The sequence below is a fragment of the Phanerochaete carnosa genome, assembly GCF_000300595.1.
Source record: "Phanerochaete carnosa HHB-10118-sp unplaced genomic scaffold PHACAscaffold_11, whole genome shotgun sequence".
Classification (NCBI taxonomy): domain Eukaryota; kingdom Fungi; phylum Basidiomycota; class Agaricomycetes; order Polyporales; family Phanerochaetaceae; genus Phanerochaete; species Phanerochaete carnosa.
This window is the reverse complement of record NW_006767638.1, coordinates 64,533-84,797: the sequence shown is the minus strand read 5'-3', so window position 1 is coordinate 84,797 and position 20,265 is coordinate 64,533. Positions and strand designations below refer to the sequence as shown.

The window sequence follows — 20,265 nt, the reverse complement described above, 5'->3', positions numbered from 1 at the left end:
AACCCCCGTCCATTGAAGTATCGGCTAGGGCACGAAAAGGAAGACAGCAAGCACTGTGGTCCGGTCACCGCTCGAGGGCCGGAATGTACTGGGCACTCAGGCGCACCTCAGTACGTTCATGTATCACGTCCAATGCAGTTCCAAGTCGCCAAAGGCTACCAAACGCGCTTCGGATGCGACGGCCGAACTCTGTTCACTCGTGAGTGACGGAAGCATGCCTAAACTGCGGGGGGGTACTCGCGTGAGTAGAACGGCTGTGGACAGGGAAGAAGGCTGGAAATCTACCTTAATGCAGTGTGGGCGCAGCGGAGTCCAACTGAATTGCGGGAGAAGCCAACAGAGTACATTGACACTCGCGTCTCCTTATCCTCCACCACGAAGCTGGGCTGAGAGTGGGTCAGCATCTACGGTTCACAGACCCTTTACACCGAAGTGCTTGCGGTCGGTTTCGTCAAAGTCGATAAGCCAGCTGCATCATCTCCTCGATGAGGACGGAGCATCAACCGAGCACTTTGCTATTGCGATAGAGCCATGGTTCGGGCCATAGTGCCGCTACCATCAGGCTACGTACAAGCCGATCAGAGCACGTAATGCGTTGCCGTGTTCCAACCGCCTCTCGCCGTCGCTTTTGGCAGGTCTCCCTGCTCAGCTGACAACACAACTCGGAAACGATACAAAGCTTCGGACGAGTCTGGTCTCCACACTCGCATCTTGCTTGGGCGCGTCAGCAAAATTGAATCATATGGGACGTTACAGAAACAACAAGAGACGATAGGAGTCGCAGGCATCCCCGTTAACAAGATCATTGAGGAGGGGGCCGGAAACTGTACGCGCGCAAGGCAGCGCCTGGTCAGTGAGTGCGAGTTTTGAGTGGTGTCATGGTACATACCCGGGCGGGGGTCCGAACCCAGGAGGGGGAGGGAAGGGCATGCCTGGGGGAGCACCAGGGAAGCCTGGCATACCCGGAGGCGCGAATGGCATTGGGGGTCGTTGCAGAGAGGGTGGGCCCGCTGAAAAAGTAAACAATCAGCAAGTATTCTAGCGCGACAAAAGCTATGAGGACGCACTCGGAGGCATCATACCCATACCGCGACCAGCAGGCATCCCCCTTCCGGGACCAACGGGGAGCTGGCGCACGCAAACAAAGGCCATCAGTTCGGCTGACCGGAAAATAGACTGGGATTACGCACTGCGTTCTTTTTCTCGTCGTCTCCTGCGGGTGGGGGTCCCTCGACGCTCAAGCTCACGACCGTTTCTCCACGCAAGATCACAAGACCGAGCGTCCTCTTCATCTCTTGGGCAGGGCCCGCCTCTGTCTCGCCAGACTTCTTTTTTGGCCGAACACGCCTGAATTCTTCGCATTCGGCGAGTACGAGGTTCATGTGCCTGTCGAACGCGAGCATTTGGCCGACGAATGCGCGACCGTCGTTGACCGTAACTTTGAGCCTCCAGTTGATGAGGCTCAACATCTTGCCTCCCTTGGATTTGGGCGGCGGCTACCAAACGAGTCAGCATACGCTGTGAATGATGCGCCGAGACAGTACTGACCATCGTGGGCGATGGTGGGTTTTGGAGAGTGGTGGCCTGCTGGACGCCGCAACCAACGAGCTCGACGCAAGGATAGGGCGCCAAACACAGCCAAACATGCCGAAAACAGGTTGCATCGAGCGCTCCCAGCTTTGTCCGAAATCCAACTTCGAGGTTTGCATTGTCTCGCCGCTCACAGTTGGCCCTCGGTATGCTGCTATACAGTATACCTGAGCTGACGCCGGATGTGTTACATTAATCAGCAGCTTCAGTCCGTCGGCCGTAAAGTCCACAGCGGTTACCGCCGTACTGCTTCGTCGGAAGTCACGCTCGAGTAGACACTGACCCTCTTAAAGCTCGCACATGCTTGAGCCAGGATCTCTACGCTAACACCTACCAGCCAACCCAATCAGACATGCTGCCCGTTCGCAATGCACTTACTCGTCTTCTTAGTAGGTCCCCTGACCCAGTCAGCGCCTCATCGAGTGCAGCATACTCACAGGCGATGTCGCAGATATTGAGGTAGATTTACACACAAAATATATATCGACAAAGTTAGCTGAGGTTGTGCAATGCAAAGGTGCCCATCATCTGCGCCCCGATGTCCGGTGGTGGCGATGCCAAACTTGCGGTATGTGCTTCCACTTACATCCTAGTTTACAGGCGAAGGCTCACCCAGAGTGACAGGTAGAAGCCACCCTTGGTGGTGGATTTGGCTTCGTGGGAGCCGGTACGTTCTCTTGGTTCGTTTCAGCGCCAGTTATGCTGGAGCCTTGGGATTCCACACGTAGGGTACTGGACCGCCCAAAAGGTCCAAGACGAACTCGCTTATGCGCGGACGGCTCTTCAAAGGGCTGGGCGCGTCCGTGCCGACGGGAAGATCCCCGTCGGTATCTCCTTCTTCGGCTATAAGCTCGATCAGAATGAGAAAGCGGCGTCGGAGGTGCTCGACGTTGCGCTGGCTGCCAAGGTCCAGGCCATCTGGCTTTCATTTGGCGACAACCTTGGCCGTTGGGTCCAGTACCTTCGCAACAAGGACAGCTCCACCCCGAAGACCCATCTGTTCATTGTTGCCAGCACAGTGGAAGAGGGATTGGCCGCCAAGGAATTGGAGGTAGATGCTATCGTAGCACAAGGTCAGCTGTTCTCTCTGTCCCTTCACGTTAATGTTTCACCAGTGGCACGCCTACCCAGGGATCGAAAGTGGAGGGCATGGCAGCAGCCACTCGCCCTCGGTCTTTTCTCTTGTGTCATCTCTCCTGCCACAGTTTTCTGGGGGCCCTCTGCTTCTTCCAGCAGGCGGCATCGCGAACGGAGCCCAGATCGCCTCCTACATTACTCTTGGCGCCGCCGGAGCGGTTCTTGGCACACGTTTCCTGCTCACACCGGAGAGCCTGTACACCGACAAGCAGAAGGCCGCCCTGCTGGCCGCCACGGCGAGCTCGACGGTGCGCTCGGTCGCGTTCGACCAAGTGCGCAATACGTTGGGTTGGCCGGCCGGCGTCGACGGGCGCGGGCTGCGGAACCGGCTCGTGCGGGAGTTTGAGGGTGACATGGACCTTGCGACGATGCGCGAGCGATTCGCGGAGAACGTGAAGAGCGGGGGCGATCCTGAGTATGCCGTGACCTGGTCTGGCGCGGGCGTGGGCGAGATGCGCGAGATCAAGGGTGCCCAGGTAGGCCATGCCGTCTCATCGTGCTTGGGAACATGCTCATTGCGCGTGTAGGAACTCATGCGTCAGCTCCACCGGGAGGTGATTGAGCGGCTGAGGGCGACGCAGCAGCTTTTGGACGGTCCTGAGGCTCATCTCTAGACAAGTGTGACTCGAGTATCTTTGTCACGTCGGGCGATGTACTGAATCTGATACGATGTCCAATGACATCAACGTGCGAATGGACACCGTACCTGTCAATGGTGATAGGTTTCTGCCAGCTATGGGTGGGATCCTCGCCGTTAATATTGCATAATTGGACGCAATGGTAATCTACGTTAATCGCTACCTTCTTCCACGGACTCGTTAAACAAATATTAATCTCCCGTGTTTGTTGGCTTAAGTAGACCGTCTTCTAGATCTAAAAGATCTATTCAATCAGTTATCGAATACTCTGGCTATGGCATAGCGATCCCGCCGACGACCCAATCATCGACGGTTCACAACAAAACAGTGTTGTCCTGGGCGGGCAGTAACTCGGAATGGCACGACAACACCGAGCTGACTAAGGACCATCTTCTGCCTTCTGGCCTTCGATCTCAAACGCGATAGCAGATTTTGGCTGAAAGGCCCTAAAGCTTCGACTTTCGGCTGAAAGCATAAGAGACAGCCGGATTAATGATACCTGTGTATGTGCCACAAATCTAGCGCGCGACTCCCGTTGGAGACTCTACCCAGAGCATCACCTTGAGGCTCTTCCTGCATTCTTTGAAGACACGCATGTTTTAGCAACTTGGCGGGCGTGTTCCCAATATTTTGTGCTGAGACGACCTCGTCGCAGTGTATCCCGGCCTGGCATTCTCCGGGTCGCGAAGTTGCCTAATTTGGCAGAGGCGGGAGTCGGTTAACTCAGCACCTCCACGAATCTTACGCCTCCGCACAGCTTCCCTCCCCCGTTCTGTCAAGATGCAAGCTCAATCGTCGTTGCCCACGTCTGCAACACAGGCGAAAGACAAGCACTACATGCTTCTTGGACACAGTTTGGCCCGACTATCAAGGGCCGTCGGGCAGACCGCGGATTTGTGCGAGCTTATGAGAATCAATCTGGATGCTATGAAGGTGCTAGCAGCGACACACGCGGCTCAGTAAGTTGCAGGAAACTCTAGTACGCATTTATGACATATATAAACGTGTCGTTTCTAGGTTTATGACGGTTGCTGCGGAGTTGGCCCCGGAGCCAGAAGAAGCTGGCGACGACTCTGCACAGGAGAACGAACAAATTCGTGCAGAGTAGCTCGGCCCAGCTGTGACCCGCTAATCCTGCCTCCTTGTCTGAGGGGTCATCGTGTGACAATCCTCACTTTGTCACGATGATCCCAATCGCCTGCCTGGCCCACGCACCTCCTACGCCGTCAATACACTCGACTTCGAAGCCCACGTCCCCTTGAAACGGTCTTCCAATCTCTTTCGTTCATTCATTGCACCCTCCAAAATGCATTACGCGTTAATCAAAAACTACTTCGCCAAATCAGGCTGTTGTGGCCACTCTGCCTTGTTGGTGTCTCACCCAACGTGACCTTGCTATTTAAGACAGTGCCACTGGCCGCGTCCATTGTCAAAACCTTTCCTTCTTCCACCATGCCGTTCATGGACCTGTTGTCCACGTATTCGCGGACAGTCTTACGAACTCTCCTAGGTGTGCTCTTAGGCACATACATACCCAAACGCACATTTCGCGTGAAAACGCTACCTGCTATTCCACGCCCCGACGTCCAACAGCTGCTTTCGTACCCAGGACAAGAGCAAGAAGAGACAGAAGCAGATGCCGCTCAAGAGCCCGCACCCGTACTGACCATTGAACCGCCACCGCCACTACACATCGCTGGTTGCTTCCCCTCAAACGTTTACCACAACGATCCTCTCACGCTCTGGCTCTCGTCCTCCCTTATAGGCGCTCTCAACGGTGGACAAGAACCTATCCAAGAAGTCGATAGCGTACTGCACTCTGTGCTGGTTCTTGCTGCATACCTCTTTGTCCTCGCCGCCACCACACTCTACGCGTCTCGCCACCGGCCTGCGCGTCACGGACCCGGTTCAAATCTTGCTGAACCGCATGTGTACCTCATCGGCCTTCCATATGCACCAACGCCATGGGAACGCGTCCTGTATAATCACAATCCTGGGGTGAAAACGATCGGATGTTGGGACGCTTATGGCGTGGACTTCTACGCTGCAAAACTGTCGGATGACATCGAGGCTCTCATAGGCGAAAGCACATCCTCCAGCATGGAGACTCCTGACGAAGGCCAGCGATACGCCGCTTGGATCGACCCCGAGAAACTCGACGCATTCACAAGTTGGATGGTTCGGCTTGGCTTTACCGACCTCAGAACTTCTGTCGAAGACATCTCCCCGCCTGACGAGCACCCCGACGCGATGCTAGTCGACTTCCGGTTCTCTGCCAAAGACGCCTCAAAGGAAATTATAACGAAGATCATCATGCGGTTCGTCATGCTGTCTGATGTGCCGAAGGACAGGACAGACTTCATCTTCTGGGACCTTGGCGAAGGATGGTTCAGGGCATTCGAGGTCAGCTCTTTTGAGATGGCCGTTATTCCCGTTGATGAACCCGAGTCGCAGAAGCACTTCGCGGAAGAGAACCTGTCTTACATGGCCAGTCTTCCGTTCTACGAGCCTCTGGAGGAGAGCATCACTGGCGGCTCTGCTAAGCAAGTCGCTGCAATTGCGAAGGCATCTTCTTCGAGACCAACTCCTCTGGTGATAGATGCTGCTTCGACCTCATCTTCTCTGAGAAGCGCCTCCGCCACAATCCCCGACCTGGATGAATTCAGCGATCTGAACTCGCCTTTTGCTGGGTCCCCTAGCTGGCTTGTAGGCGCGTTCCCAAGCTCGGACAAGCGTCCCTCGGATCCTTTTTCTTCGATGATGGACGATTTGACCGCGTCTGCCTCTTTCGTGATTGTGTCTGAAGGCCAGGAAGCAGCCAACAGCATTACACCAGTCACAAAGCTCATACCGGAACGCAGCACCGATAATGCCAAGGCCGATAAAACCCCCACCGAAGAAGTTCACCTCGATGTGTCACCCGCGGTAACTGGCAAGCCACAGGCCGATGGACGCGCTGCTCGGGAGTGTGTCCTGGGTCCACTAGTCGACGAGTGCATCCCTGTACCCGCAAATGCGCTTTCAGTTACGGGCAGTCCCGAAACCGAACGCCCTTCTTTCGAGCCTAACGAACCGGCGGAAGTCGATCTCACGAACAGCTTGGACTGCGCAAGCGACTCGGTGCCGACCGTTGCGCCTTTGGTTATGGACGAGTCCTGGACAGAGCACCTCTCGGAGTTCGTATGCGAGCAGCCCCAAGAAACTGACCTTGGCGCGATGAATGATGGCGACTTCGTGGACGTGACTGCTGAACTCGAACCAGAGGTTCACTATCAGACGGAACATGCGTCTGGCGAACCTGTCGAGGAACTTCAATTCCCTACAATCGAAGAAGCACAGTCTGTCATCTCTACCTCTCAATCCGCCGTTGTCGATATCTTCCGGATTATCGAGGAGACTCATGCCACCACCGAAGCTCTCGCTACCCCAGTCGATAAGATTGCCGATGCTACCAAGGCTGATGACGCTGAAGCCGACGCTCATGCCGCTGCTGCGGTCGAAAATGTACAGTCACTCTTGGATGTTTTTGACGAAGGTACGCAGTCATGTCCTTGTACCAAGCTCACATGCTCATGCTGCTACCATTCTAGAATCGAGTTTCGGTGAGGCTGGCGCCGAGCCGTACGTGGTTCATAATGAACCCGCCACCGAGGAGACTGTTCTTGGCCCACTTGCGGATGCGAACGTTTGTGCCAAGGCTGCGGGGCCCACGGCTGAGGAAGTCGATGCCGAAGCGAGCATGCAAAGTACTCAGGATATGGAGTTTGCTGACGAAACACTGGAACGCGCAGAACCCGAGGAAGCCGCTGAAGTCAACGATACTACTGAGCCTGCCGTGAACGGGTGCATTAGATTCATCGCTTCTGCGGTCAATGTCGTGTCACCGATCGAATCCATGGCCGAGGTTGCCGGTGTCCACGAGGAAGCCAAGAATGCGCTCGCCACAGATTATATCGGCTTTGGCCCTAGCGTCCTGGACTTGCCCGACGAGGCTGAGGCTAAAGTCACTTCTCCAGACCATGTGGTCAAGGGTGCATCTGAGATTGAGCATACTGAAGACGAAAATCCTGGTATTCCGGAGCCCAAGATTACGCTCGAAGATTCAGAAGAGATGGCCGACGATACGGTCGAGGTTCCAGAAATCGAAGCCGTTGCTTCTCAGCTCGAGTCTGTGGTGCTTGACGCGGCGACCTGGGTTGACACTCGCACGGGGACCGTCGAAGAGGGTGCGCCTGTCGCCCGTAAAGAGCCCGCCGAAGCCACCGTCCCGATTATTGAGACTGAGGAGGTCGACTTCTCTTTCGACCGGAAGCGGGCACTTGACGCACCGGCAGTAGATCCCGAGCTCGATGTCGCTCTCGATGAGGTAGACGATCCCAAGCGGGCTGCTTCTGAGGCTCACGTCGCACTACCAGCTGCGCAAGATGTAGTTCGCGAAGGAGAGTCGGTCGTGGATCCTTTTGCCGATATTTTGGCAACGAATGAAGACACCGCACTTGCACATGGCGAAATTGACCCCGCTACCACTCCCCTCCCCCACGATCTTGACAACGGCTTGACCGTCCTGGGCGAGCCCGCTATCACCGCGATCGACCCGGCGAATGTGCCTCTCCCTGAGAGTCGAGACGAAGATCTGGCGCTGCCTTTGAGGTCCGTCAGTCCAACCATCGAGGATCCGGCGCTCATGGGTGACTTCAATGCTAGTATTCGAGCATTCAACGAGCCTGTGAATGTTACTCAGTCGGTATCGGGTGAAGCTGCTGAATATATCGGCTCTGAGGACATGGGAGCACCCTCGCCGACCGGAATAGAAGTACCTATCGAGGAGGCATCGGAGATTCCAGTTTCATCAATGGAGACGTCGCTTGACACCTTGCTCGATGCCGCGGTCAATTCAGTGTGGTCGCTGCCTCCTCCGGAGACAGCTGAGGAGGCGGCTGCTCCCGAGACGGAAGTGAAGAAAAACAAAGAAGCTAGCGACGCTTAAGCTTGAGAAGACAGTCTTTGGGTTCTCATTAGTAGTATTACAGTACAACAGCAATGAGTATCGATACATAGGCATCTATAGTATACACTGTATTTTACAACTCTGCGATCTTGATTATGACGGCGCGGCCTCCTGCTTCTGCTCCTCCTTGTTGAGGTTCGGGTCGCCCTCATATCCTTCGACCACCATGTCATTTAGGCCAAGCTCCTCATTATGCTCCCATGTGCGTTCGTACTCCTCGATCGTCATGTTTGGGTCAGGATCGGGTGCGTACAGGTTCTGAAGATAGGAGTTCGCAAGCGGGTCGTCGAGGATGAGTGTGAACGGATGCTCAACGGCCTTAACCGCCTTGAGCTTTGCAAGGAACTTTTCGAATGCGCCATCGTCCGACTTGGCGTCGTTGAAGACCTTCACTGACAGCTCTTCGTAGACTTGGTCGAGGATACCCTCGAGCGTCGTGAAGCGGCCACCGAGTGTACCTCGTTGCAGGACGAGGTCGATTTCTGGGATCGAAAGACCACAGGACTCGGACTGAGCAGGTCAAGTGAGTGAACTGGTCTCTTCAGCAAACAGCTGATTACATACCTTGAGAACATCCCGACTGAGATCTTCCTTGTCCTCGACCTTGAGGATGATCTTCTTGCCCAAGGGCGAAATCGCAGAGCCGGACTTGACCTCGTTGTCACGATATCCACACTTGTCGCAGTTGACAGACATGATGAGGATGTCCTTGAAGTACGGAATATTGACCTTCTTGACAAGGGTGTCTGACTTGTGCCCGCAGCTCGAGCAGACACCGGGGAATATATAGATCTCTTCGTTCTCGCCCTCTCCACCACCTCCGAGCTGCTCGTCGGGGTTCTGAGTATCGGGCTCGGGTTCCGCATCGGGATTGATGAGACCAAGCTCGATATTCTGCTGACGCGTGCGGTGGTACGTGCGCATATTCCACTTTGGATCCGCCATCGAACCGATAAACTCGAGGAAAGAGTCTCCCGCGGGATCATCGAGCGTGACCGTGAATGGCTTCATCGGCGCGTCCTTGTCCGCCGCACGCTGTACCCGGCCAGTTGACTCCTCATTCTCGTCCTCGTCGGACGCGATAATCTCCCTGATACCATCAATAATCTGCTGGATCTTATTGTAGGCAGCTTCGTTCTCGATACGGCGTAGGGGCTGATCGGTACTGAGGTCTGTGACTACATCACAAAGTAGACCTTCGACCGTAGTGAGCTGACCACGATGCGGGGGAATCGTGAGCTCGAACTCCGGGATCGTGACTATGCATGTCTCGGATTTGACGATCTGACGATTGAGGTCTTCACGTGCAAGAATGCGGACGGTATATACGGTTCCCTCCGCTGCAGAAATGAGTCAGTACAAATCGGCATTTCCGTAAGGGCGAGGCCACTCACGTCGGATTGTCCCAGCAGACTGAATCTCATTATTTTGGAAACCGCAGTGCTCACAGCGGAAGGACATGACGATGACCTCCCGGAAGAAGGGTATGCTGGTGAGTAGCAGTCTGGTTATACCCTTCACATCAGATAAGTTTGGCTGGACACACACGAGCTGAAAGCGACGCACCTGCTGGTAGCATTTCATGCAAAGCGACTCAATCTCCTGCATCGGTCGCTCATCGTCGTCCGTCGTTGCTTGTACGGCTCCGACTTCTGGGGGCTTGGCAGTGTCGTCTACAACTTTGCCAATCTCAGGGAAGAAGTTGTGCTTTGTCTCTGTCTTATCTACCATAGTGGAAGAGTTTGGTTTTATCCGTATGGATGTCAATGCGTGAGCTAAGTTATGTCTAGGATGTGAAGAGAAATTTTTGGCCGACCGAGGAGACTTTATGTCCAAGGTCGGAGAAAGCAAGTTACATACATTACACAGGCGGTTATCCTTATCTCGATTCTCCCATATCCGGGACGCTGAGATCACCAACGTCGATCGTTCTCGCAGGTGCACCAAACGAAAATTTGACTGAATTGGATGCTTCATTTGAGTTGTACACACTTATATTGCAACTACGAGATTCTCTGGCCTTCGTATTGTACTTACTGATACACCGGTCCCAAGGGAGCGAATGAATACACATGCTATACGCGGGATCTAGAAACGATGCCAGCATACTCTAGTGCACGATATCACACACCAGGTCGCCCTGGTTAATAGAGTCGCCTGCAGACCACATGCTGAGCATCCTTGCGGACCAGGTAGAACAAAAAAACGCACCCTCATGCACAACGACGCGCTTGACGTGGCCTGAGACGGGCGCAGTGACGGCTGACTCCATCTTCATCGCGCTCAAGACGCAGATCGGGTCGCCCTTCTTAATCTCCTGGCCTTCCTTGACACGAACTTCGACGACAACACCCGACATCGTCGCACCGACCGAGCCGGGGTCATTGGTAGCCTTCTCACGCGAGACAGTCTCAACTGCCGAGTTCTGATCCTCGACAGACACAGCACGGATCTGTGATTATTCTTTAGCGAATTGCATAGGAAAGAGCGAGGGGAAATGCGTACCTCGCCGTTGACCTCAAACCACACGTCGCGCTGCGCACGGCTCTCGATGACGGGGCCAACAGCCATGAGCCGGATGATGAGGGTTTTACCCTGCTCAATGGAGATGTGCATCTCCTCGCCAACATCGGGGCGGCCAAGGAAGTAGCGTGTGGGGAGGACGCTGAGGTCACCGTACTTCTCGACGAACGACTGGTACTCCTCGAAGACCTTCGCGTACATCACGTAGCTCGTGACGTCCGAGTCTGTGATGTGTTTGCCGAACTTGGCACGGAGCTCGGCCTTGATCTTCTTAAAGTCGAGAGGCTCCATGCTCGCACCAGGACGGCCGTCGATGCGCGGCTTGTTACGGATAACCTTGCTCCGGAACGGCTCGGGGAAGCCGCCGACAGGCTGGCCAAGGTAGCCCTGGAAGAACTCGACGACGGACGAAGGGAAGTCGAGTTCCTCGGCACGGCTGAGAACGTCCTGCTTGGACAGCTTATTCTGCACCATCCACTGTGCGAAGTCGCCGACGACCTTCGAGGAGGGTGTGACCTTGATGATATTGCCGCAGAGCTCGTTCGCTTCGATATACTTTTGCTTGATCTCTGTCCACTGAGTACCCAGTCCAAGTTGCGCAGCCTGGAACATGAGGTTCGTGTACTGTCCTCCAGGCATCTCGTGCGCAAAGACCGACGAGTCTGATGCACGGACATTTGCCTCGAAGCACTGGTACAGAATGCGGACCTGACTCCAGTACAGATTAAGCGCCTGGATGTCCGCGTAGCGGATGCCAGTGCCAAGGTTGGTCTGCTCAAGGGCGGAGCAGATCGCACCCATGGGAGGTTGAGAGGTTAGGCCGGACATACCTGTAAATTCTGTTAAACTCGGGAAAAGAGGCGAAAAAAAAAGATACGCACTGTCGATGGCGACATCGACAACATCGGCGCCGGCAGCAGCGGCAGCGAGCATGGACGCAGTCGAAATACCCGCCGTATCATGCGAATGAAGGTGAATAGGTAAGTCAGGGTACTTCTCGCGGATGGAACCAACCAAGCTGTGGGAGCCATTAATATACCATTCAACACGCATCCAGATGCAACACCCACAGTTTCGCAGCCTCGGGCTTCAAGAGACCCGCCATGTCCTTGATACAGAGAACATGAATGCCCTCGGTGACGAGCTCGTCGACGAAATCAAGGTAGTACTTGAGCGTGTACTTGGTCTCGTTCGGGCTGGCGACATCGCCGCTGTAGCAGACAACAGCCTCTACAACACCGCCTGCCTTCTTCGCCGCGTCGATACCGAGACGGAGGTTCTCGATGTAGTTGAGCGAGTCGAACACACGGAAGATGTCCAGCCCATTCTCTACCGCCTTCTTCGAGAAGTCGTAGATTGCGTTGTCGGGGTAGGATGTATATCCAACGCCGTTCGCACCACGAACGAGCGCCTGGAGGGGGATGTTCGGCACGAGCTTGCGAAGTGTGCGCAGGCGCTCCCATGGATCCTCGTACAGGAAACGCATTGCGACATCGAATGTTGCCCCGCCCCAGCACTCAAGCGAGTACGCATTTGCGAGTGCATAGGAAGTCTCCTTCGCGATGTTCACCATGTCGATCGTGCGTAGGCGTGTCGCGAGCAGCGACTGATGCGCGTCGCGCCATGTTGTGTCCATGATCAGCACGCCGGGGTACTGGCGTACGGCCTTCGCGAATGCATCGGGACCGTGCTCGACAATGATGTTGCGCCAGCCTACCTCGCAAGGCAGGCCTGCATCGAGTGGAGGTCCATTCGGGTCGTCACGGTTCTGGAACGGCGGAACAACAACGTCGTCCTTGAGGCCGGGTTCGCCCTGTTGACCTTTGATTGAGCTGCCGTTGACAGCGAGGTCGCCGAGATACGCAAGCAGCTTCTGAGCACGGTTCTGGCTCTGCACAAGCTTGAAAAGTTCAGGGGTGTCATCGATGAAAGTCGTCCAAGTCTTGCCGCCGATGAAGACATCGTGAGTCAGCAAGCGGAAGAGGAAAGGGATATTCGTCTTGACACCACGGATACGGAACTCGACTAGGGCGCGAAGCATCTTCCGGCGAGCAACCTCGTACGTTGTGCCGCTGACACTGCACTTGACGAGCAGCGAATCGTAGTGAGGCGTAATCTGGGCACCCGCAAAACCGGAGCTGGCATCCAAACGGACACCGTTACCACCGGCACTGCGATAAACCTCGATCTTGCCGGTGTCTGGTTGGAAACCCGTGGCGGGATCCTCAGTAGTAATACGGCATTGAATGGCAAAGCCTCGCTTGGTGATGGCGTCCTGAGTCAGACCGAGCTGAGGAAGAGTTGCCCCTGCAGCGATCTGGATCTGCGCAGCGACGATGTCAAGGCCGGTGATTTCCTCTAGACGTCCCAATTTCAGCAAAATGCCGCGAGTAGAAAGGTTCTGCCGACTCACCAGTGATAGTGTGTTCGACTTGAATACGAGGATTGATCTCGATGAAGTAATGTCTGCCCATCTGGTCGACCAAGAACTCAGCAGTACCGGCGTTACGATATCCAACGCTCTTTGCAAGCTTGATTGCATCGCCAAGGATCGCCTGGCGAATCTCCTCGGGAAGATGTGTCGCAGGAGCGACCTCAACAACCTTCTGATGACGGCGCTGGACCGAGCAGTCGCGCTCAAAGAGGTGGATGGTGTTGCCCTGCGCGTCTGCAAGGAGCTGCACTTCGATATGGCGGGGGCGCTCGAGGAAGCGCTCAATGAAGACTGTGCCGTCGCCGAACGCGGACTTGGCCTCGCTCACCGCACGCTCGAAGGAGTTCTTGAAGTCGGACATCTCGCGCACAACACGCATCCCACGGCCTCCGCCGCCCATCGCAGCCTTGATGATCACTGATCACGACCTTCGGGTTTGAATTCTAGTAAAGTCGCAATAGGACGAAGTTACTCACCCGGGAACCCGTATTCCTCGATAAAGGAGTGGGCACCGGTGTAATCACCTACAGGGCCGGGTGTACCGGGAACAACTGGCACGCCGATTTTCATGGCTGGTAGCAAAGACTCAGGATCGTGAGGAAATGTGGCTATATGCGCCTTGGCTTACCGATCGTACGTGCCTTGGTCTTGTCGCCAAGTGCGTCGATGACCTCTGGACTCGGACCGACGAAGGCAATGCCAGCCTGCTCAACTTTGCGCGCGAACTCAGCATTTTCGGAGAGAAAGCCGTATCTTCAGCTCTCGGTTAGCACCCGGCGTCCGTATGCATAAGGGTCTGAGACTCACCCAGGGTGGATCATATCGACACCATACTGCAGCGCGATCCTGATGATGTCCTCTTGCGCGAGGTATGCCCCAACGGGAGTGAGGCCCTTGCCAACTTGATACGCTTCATCGGCCTGTGTAATGTCGTCGCTCTAGCATCTGTTCTCCCTTGCGAGCATCCACACACTGGACGTACCTTCTGACGGTGCGCTGACAAGCGATCTTCAAACGAGTAGATAGCGACGGTGTGCATCGCGAGCTCATGCGCGGTACGAAAGACACGAATCGCAATTTCCTGTATAAAGGAAGCGCATACAGTCAACCCTTCGTCTTGTCATTTATTCCCGGTAAGAAAGATGACTCACACCACGGTTCGCGACGAGGATCTTGGTCAGTGGGCCTGAGTGGCCCGCCGACTTCCTGCGCATCGTCTGGATGGAATGCACAGGCGTGCCGGGGGCACTAGGTGTGACGGCGAATATGGGCGCGAGACGCGCCGGGTGCAGCGTCGCGGACGAAGCGTTGCTTGACATCTCTCGTTGTAGGTGGTGGTGGGGAAACAAGAAGTTCTAGGGGACGGCGAGGAGTCAAAGCAAAGTGGTAGATTGATCGATCGCGTGCTTTATCTGCGCAAACGGTGACGCGAGCGAGCGGGGACGCAGGGGAAGTACAAACGACTTGATCGCGTGCAGCGGCCAACGGGTTGATACGCGTCGAGGCTCAGTACGCACGATGAGCAAGATGAGAACGAGATGGGGCCTTGGGAAGAAAGAGAGTCTAGATACTAGAGACGAGGAGGCTCATATAGCTTGGCCTGAAAGCATCGAGCGGCAATGACCGCAATCACGCGCGCGCTTGCAGTGCATCGCGAAGAGACGTCACTGCCGGCGGGACCGCCATTCTGCTTACGCTGTCGGTGTTAGCGCGGCCACTCCGCATAGCACCCGCTCGAAAGTTTGCTGCACGGTATGGGTACAAGCACTGTAGAGATAGGTAGATAGGAAGCGGGCGCCGCCGCCAACAGGGAGGGGTAGGGCGGGCCAAGGTGCGAATTTACCCTCTACGTGCGATAACGGCCAAGGCCGGTGGGGCATCGATGCAGCTGCCGGCGCACGTCGTGCTATTCGAGGCATGCGAAAGATCAGCGTCGACCATCTGACTCTCTCGCCACATCTTCCCCACGACGTATGAGTGGCTTCCGCCACCGAGGTTCCGCCCAGTGCCAGCATAAATACCCCTAATCTTGCCAGCGCATCGCGCGATATGGTCTTGCGTCTAACATACGTCTATAAAAAGGGCTATCCTTCGCGAACCTAGTCTCGCGGGCCAGACTACGGCTTCCGCGTCATGGGCAGAACGTTGTTCTGCACGGCCATTTCTACTTTCCTCTGGTTGTTCTTCGCGACAGCGTATACCACGCCTGCGAAGAAACCGACAGAAACAGCTGACACTGAGCCCAACGTGACGGGGTCGCCAAAAAAGATCATGCCCGAGGCTGCCACGGGCAGCTTGTTCAAGGCTCCTACCATGCTGAACACCATATGATTGAGCTCCAAGGATGACACAACAATACATTCTGCATACCTGTACGTCGTGCTACTCGTTACGCGCACACACCACGCAGTAGTGTACGAAATTCCCACCGCCGCAGCGCCTGAGAACGCGATCGCAAAGAAGAGGACGTTGCGTGTCTCCTCCGGGCTACAAAACAACCGTTCAATCTTATCCAAATGATCATAGCTTGATGCTCACAAGCTACGCGTCAGGTTGGTAGCGCTCCAGTCCTCCGCCACGATGGAGAAGAAAGCGAGCACGGGTATTGAGAGCAAGTTGTTATAAAACATAGAATCCCAGTCTGAGAATCCGGTAATCTTGATGCGCTTGCGCATTGTGAGGACCTAGGTCAGCTGTTCAGTGTGGTAGCGAACACGGACGACGCCAGCACGTACGTATGCAGCACTTGTCAAGCAATTGATGAGCATCCAAAAGTAACCGACGTTAATCTTCGATACAATGCCGGACAAATGCTGGAAGCCCCATCCCTCGCTTTCCAACACTGCCGGGTCCCCCGCAGTCAATGCATCGCTAATGTCTGCCCACGCTGCTATTAAAGATGAAAGAACCTAGTTCAGGGAAGATGCGTTAATTGTGGTATACGTGTATTAGCTTCTGCGCGTCGTACCATGAAGAAGAATGAGACGAGTGTAAGACCTGTCACACGGCCTCCGAACCAGATGACCTCACCATATGCCTAGGAAAATTATGTCTTAACACCCTTACACTTAGTTAGACGATCGTATACATACAATGAGGATGATAGTCAGGTTTTTGAAGATGGTGTACACTGGGATACTAAGATATTGCTACCGGCGGAATGAGCTGCTGGCCCACATCGGAAGGGCGATGGCGCTCACCAGACTCTTGGACCCAGTGTAGATAACGCTGACCAAGAGGAAGCTGATAGGAAACCACGCCTTAGCGTCCTTGGAATCCCAGTTGCGGAAGGAGATAATGCCAAGTTTCTTGACCAGGTACACACACGAGACACAGACAGTGCTTTGTATGCAGAGCAGGAGGAAGTTCATATTGAATTGTCTGCCTGAGACGACAAACTGGTCCCTCATCAGTCTGTGCGCCACGCTGGAGAACTTGCCAAGCGTACCTTGTTCACAACGGTCATGAGAATTGACGCGAAGCAATAGCATACTATGGGTGGTACTGGCGAGGTTGCAGAATGAGGACACGCTTGGAAGGACGCTTAGAGGGCTTACTCGAAGAGACGACAGGCCCCTCCTTGGCACTGCCAGTTGCAATCGCCTTCCTCATTTCGACGACGTCTTCCTGCTCGTCATTGCGGTCTGACGACATGTGTATCACAACCCGTTTAATCCAAGTATTTCAAGGATGCACGATAAGCAGAAGCGTCTCTGCTTGCGGAAGAGCCACTATAGACGAGGGGTCGCAAGGCTGTGTAGTGCTTACGGCGCGCAAACTCGTGAGATCTTGAGATGGTGTGCTGGCGAAGGCTGGCGAACCTGAAAACAGGCCGGAGCGCCCATCAGCCTAAGGTACGGTAGTAACACCATGTGACGCGACGCGCCCCTTGCCGTGCACGTTGAGCCCGGCGCATTCGCCGCCGCGGGTGGGAAATAAGACGTCTCACTTCTGCCTTGCTTTCACTCTCCTGTCTCCACGTACACGCACGTCGCCTGAGAACTTAGACAAAGATGAAGAAACGGCGACAGCAGCCCAGTGACGATCGTGCGCGGAAGCTCGATCGCATGCTGGCCGAGATGGTCGTTGTCGCACCATCCAAAGACAGACCTGCACAGCGCGGTGCCAAAGCAGCTAAGAAGGAGAAGATCAGATTGAAGGAAGAGCCTGCCGAGCCACGGCTTGAGCCACAGTCGTCTGCGGCGTCGCTAGGCGGGCCAATCGTAATGTCCATGGTCGACTTTTCAATGGTGCTTGGTTTGGTCTTTGGTGGATGCTGCAGGTACGTACATGTCTCATAGAGCATTTGTCAGTTGTTAACCATCATATACAGTAACGTGTGGACATACGAATATCTGCTAAAGATCGAGTCTCGCATAGGTGCGCTATATGCCCTGACTGTTTTCCACGAAGTATTCAATGCCCTCAGGCACCGCCTTAACCTTCTCTCAGATGGCTTTTGTGACCATTCAGTCTCTCCCTCGGTTCCTGACTTTTCACGGACCATATCATCTGCCGCGACTAAAACCGCGACACATCCCTCTCTCCGAGTGGGCTGTGCAAGTTCTCGTGCTCACTGCGGGTTCTCTACTCAACAATTGGGCATTCGCTTACCACGTCCCTCTCACTGTGCAGATTGTTTTTCGCTCTGCGGGTCAGTGTATATGCAGATGCAACCATTTTGTGATTTGATACTAGTGGCCATATTCAGGACTCGCGGTCTCAATGCTCTTTGGCGTAATTTTCCTCAAGAAGATATACACCCTTTCACAGATAGTCCGTCCTTGCTTGCATTCAGTGTTTCTAGCTAATAATCTCTACTCAGACTTCAGTCGTCGTTGTCACCATTGGCGTTATGCTTGCTACCATCCCAACCCCATCTAAGTCCGCTACCCAGGATACCCACTCAAATATAAATCTCACGGAATATACCCTCGGCATTATCATGTTAACCGCCTCTTTACTCATGACCGGCGTGTTAGGGATGCTCCAGGAACGTACTTACACGCTGCATGGGCCGCACTGGCAAGAGGGCCTTTTTTATACTGTACGCATCCTTCTATCCTCCTTACAGCCTTCATTAAGAGAACAATCATTGCAGCACGCCTTGTCGCTCCCCATCTATATCTTCTTCATCCCTGCCATCAAGTTCGGCTTCCAGAGTCTACATGGAGCATCTGCCTCTTTGTTTGCACCCTCTTCATCCACTACGGGTACACTCCTGGGGTTGCAGCATTTGCCACCCGTGTTAAGCAAGTTCGCTCCTTACATGATACTTGCGGTCAACCTCGTGACGCAGCTCGTGTGCGTATCAGGGGTGAACCAGCTCACGTCAGTGCGTCACCTATCCTCTACTTGTATCTTTTCGCACACGGCTGACAACGCATCTTTGGACGGCAGCGCGTGTCGAGCGTGAGCACGAACCTCGTGCTGACGACGCGCAAGGCGTTCAGCCTTTGTTTCAGCGTTTGGTGGTTCGGTAACGGCTGGAACGTACAGCTCGGTGCCGGAGCTGCCATGGTCTTCCTCGGCTCGCTCTTCTATACTATTGTTACGTCGCGGCTGCCCCCGCCACAGAAGGGCACATCCAATGCAGGCAAATCTAAGCCCAAAGGCAAGGACAAGACAGAGCGAAAGATCGCAAGGAAGGAGGCAGCGAAAGAGAATGGGGCAGCGAATGTGCCGAAGGTCAAAGACGAGCCGCAAAGCCCCAAGAGGCTTAGTAGGGAAGAGGAGAAGGTGAATGCGAACGCGAATACAGATGGGAGGCGAAGGATGGCAGGGCAGCGGCTTAAACGAGAATGACGAGACTGCATGCCGTTAATCTCCTGGAGCCCAGTAACGAGTAAAGTGCGCAGCAAGGCTATATAGTGACAGCCGTAGTCGCGTGCGAAGCTCAATCATCAGCGCCACAGGTGCTTTCCCCGAGTTCAGGGCGTGCCTCCCCCAGCTAGGCATGCCAAGCCAGCCTCCAAACCCCCAATTTTTCTTCCCAAAATAGCTCCTGGATTGTAAATAGCGTGACAGCAGTCAAGCATTCATGCATCACCTCTTCCAGCGATCCGACATAGTAGTTCGGCAACTTTGACCATTCAGGCTAATGTTCTACTATGCTTGCCACCTTGAGGGCTATGAAAAATTAAGATGGTACCACTCAGTCCGCACAAAAAGGAAGAGAAGATCACTTCTAAGGCTCCAACCGTTTTGTTTGTTTACTGTGTATAAACGTTTATTACCGTTTACTGTTTCCATTTGTTTACACGGAGCCTTGTAAACTTGCTGTAAACGTTTATACACAGTAAACACACAGTTTTCTCATGTAATATGTGATGGTCTCTGAGTCTCATATGTCTTTATTTTACTAACAGAGATGGCCGGTTTATGGCAAGCTGCGGCGCACGCTCTACCGCCCGACAGCTGGACGGTACGACAGCGCTAAGCGCCAGAGGCCGCCGCGCCGCCGCGACCGCGTGTACAGCGTCGGGATGTGGGTTGCTAGGGCGCAAACTCATCGATAACACTCCAGATATCAAGATAAGCAAGCGTGATAATAAAATATATTTATCCCGCAAGATTTACAGCCTGGGGGTTCATGCTGGCATGCTAAGACATCGGACCTGTCTTCTTGAGCCCTTGAACACCCACGTCGTGCTCCACCACGCTGCGCCCCTTCTCACCTATGAGCCCTCCAACACTTGAAGATATTTGCAAGCTCGTTCAAGAGCTCACGGACCTTGCACCAGCATTGCCAGAGTCAGTCCCTCTTGCAAAAAAAACCGACAGAATCAGCAAGATTCTTGCCAGCACACAAGGTGAAGACGAGTTCCACACCTTCAATCGTCGCTACAATGCGTTGTTCGGAGTGGACTGTCGTATCGGACCTCGAATGCGATATGTCACCCGCGGGAAGTATGGGATGCTGGCTTGGTGCGAGT

General features: G+C 54.5%; 7 protein-coding genes across 7 annotated transcripts; 3 read left to right on the top strand and 4 right to left on the bottom strand.

The window, feature by feature from the left end:
* Positions 1-1,151: 1,151 nt before the first annotated feature.
* PHACADRAFT_104351 (uncharacterized protein) lies at positions 1,152-1,469 on the bottom strand (the record flags this gene model as incomplete). Its single annotated transcript, XM_007400587.1, has 1 exon — positions 1,152-1,469. The coding sequence occupies one exon, from the start codon at positions 1,467-1,469 to the stop codon at positions 1,152-1,154; it is 318 nt and encodes a 105-aa protein (XP_007400649.1).
* A 467-nt stretch (positions 1,470-1,936) lies between these two features.
* On the top strand, positions 1,937-3,568 carry PHACADRAFT_263640 (uncharacterized protein). Its single transcript, XM_007400586.1, has 6 exons — positions 1,937-2,049; positions 2,108-2,158; positions 2,215-2,257; positions 2,319-2,663; positions 2,722-3,203; positions 3,255-3,568. Exons 2-6 carry the CDS (start codon positions 2,129-2,131, stop codon positions 3,339-3,341), a joined length of 987 nt encoding a protein of 328 aa, XP_007400648.1. The 5' UTR covers positions 1,937-2,049; positions 2,108-2,128; the 3' UTR covers positions 3,342-3,568.
* Positions 3,569-4,028: 460 nt separating this feature from the next.
* Positions 4,029-4,347, top strand: PHACADRAFT_263637 (uncharacterized protein). The gene has a single exon (XM_007400585.1). The coding sequence runs from the start codon at positions 4,146-4,148 to the stop codon at positions 4,326-4,328; it is 183 nt and encodes a 60-aa protein (XP_007400647.1). The 5' UTR covers positions 4,029-4,145; the 3' UTR covers positions 4,329-4,347.
* Positions 4,348-4,374: 27 nt separating this feature from the next.
* Positions 4,375-10,215, bottom strand: PHACADRAFT_129509 (uncharacterized protein). Its single transcript, XM_007400584.1, has 5 exons — positions 9,940-10,215; positions 9,768-9,888; positions 8,938-9,713; positions 6,956-8,883; positions 4,375-6,900 (listed from the first exon to the last, which is right to left on the bottom strand). Exons 1-4 carry the CDS (start codon positions 10,102-10,104, stop codon positions 8,467-8,469), a joined length of 1,479 nt encoding a protein of 492 aa, XP_007400646.1. The 5' UTR covers positions 10,105-10,215; the 3' UTR covers positions 4,375-6,900; positions 6,956-8,466.
* A 106-nt stretch (positions 10,216-10,321) lies between these two features.
* On the bottom strand, positions 10,322-14,652 carry PHACADRAFT_263634 (uncharacterized protein; the record flags this gene model as incomplete). Its single annotated transcript, XM_007400583.1, has 11 exons — positions 10,322-10,530; positions 10,585-10,825; positions 10,879-11,726; positions 11,778-11,914; positions 11,967-13,254; positions 13,310-13,747; positions 13,807-13,902; positions 13,959-14,083; positions 14,138-14,250; positions 14,313-14,411; positions 14,482-14,652. The coding sequence occupies 11 exons, from the start codon at positions 14,647-14,649 to the stop codon at positions 10,484-10,486; spliced, it is 3,600 nt and encodes a 1,199-aa protein (XP_007400645.1). The 3' UTR covers positions 10,322-10,483.
* A 795-nt stretch (positions 14,653-15,447) lies between these two features.
* Positions 15,448-16,984, bottom strand: PHACADRAFT_200317 (uncharacterized protein; the record flags this gene model as incomplete). The annotated part of the gene is made up of 9 exons (XM_007400582.1): positions 15,448-15,646; positions 15,701-15,817; positions 15,869-16,014; positions 16,066-16,239; positions 16,299-16,367; positions 16,423-16,479; positions 16,531-16,728; positions 16,779-16,834; positions 16,888-16,984. 9 exons carry the CDS (start codon positions 16,982-16,984, stop codon positions 15,448-15,450), a joined length of 1,113 nt encoding a protein of 370 aa, XP_007400644.1.
* Positions 16,985-17,315: 331 nt separating this feature from the next.
* Positions 17,316-19,365, top strand: PHACADRAFT_263628 (uncharacterized protein; the record flags this gene model as incomplete). Its single annotated transcript, XM_007400581.1, has 7 exons — positions 17,316-17,612; positions 17,664-17,710; positions 17,760-17,984; positions 18,042-18,106; positions 18,156-18,377; positions 18,432-18,665; positions 18,731-19,365. Coding segments are annotated over exons 1-7 (1,145 nt in total), but the record flags the coding sequence as incomplete, so codon positions are not given.
* Positions 19,366-20,265: the final 900 nt, after the last annotated feature.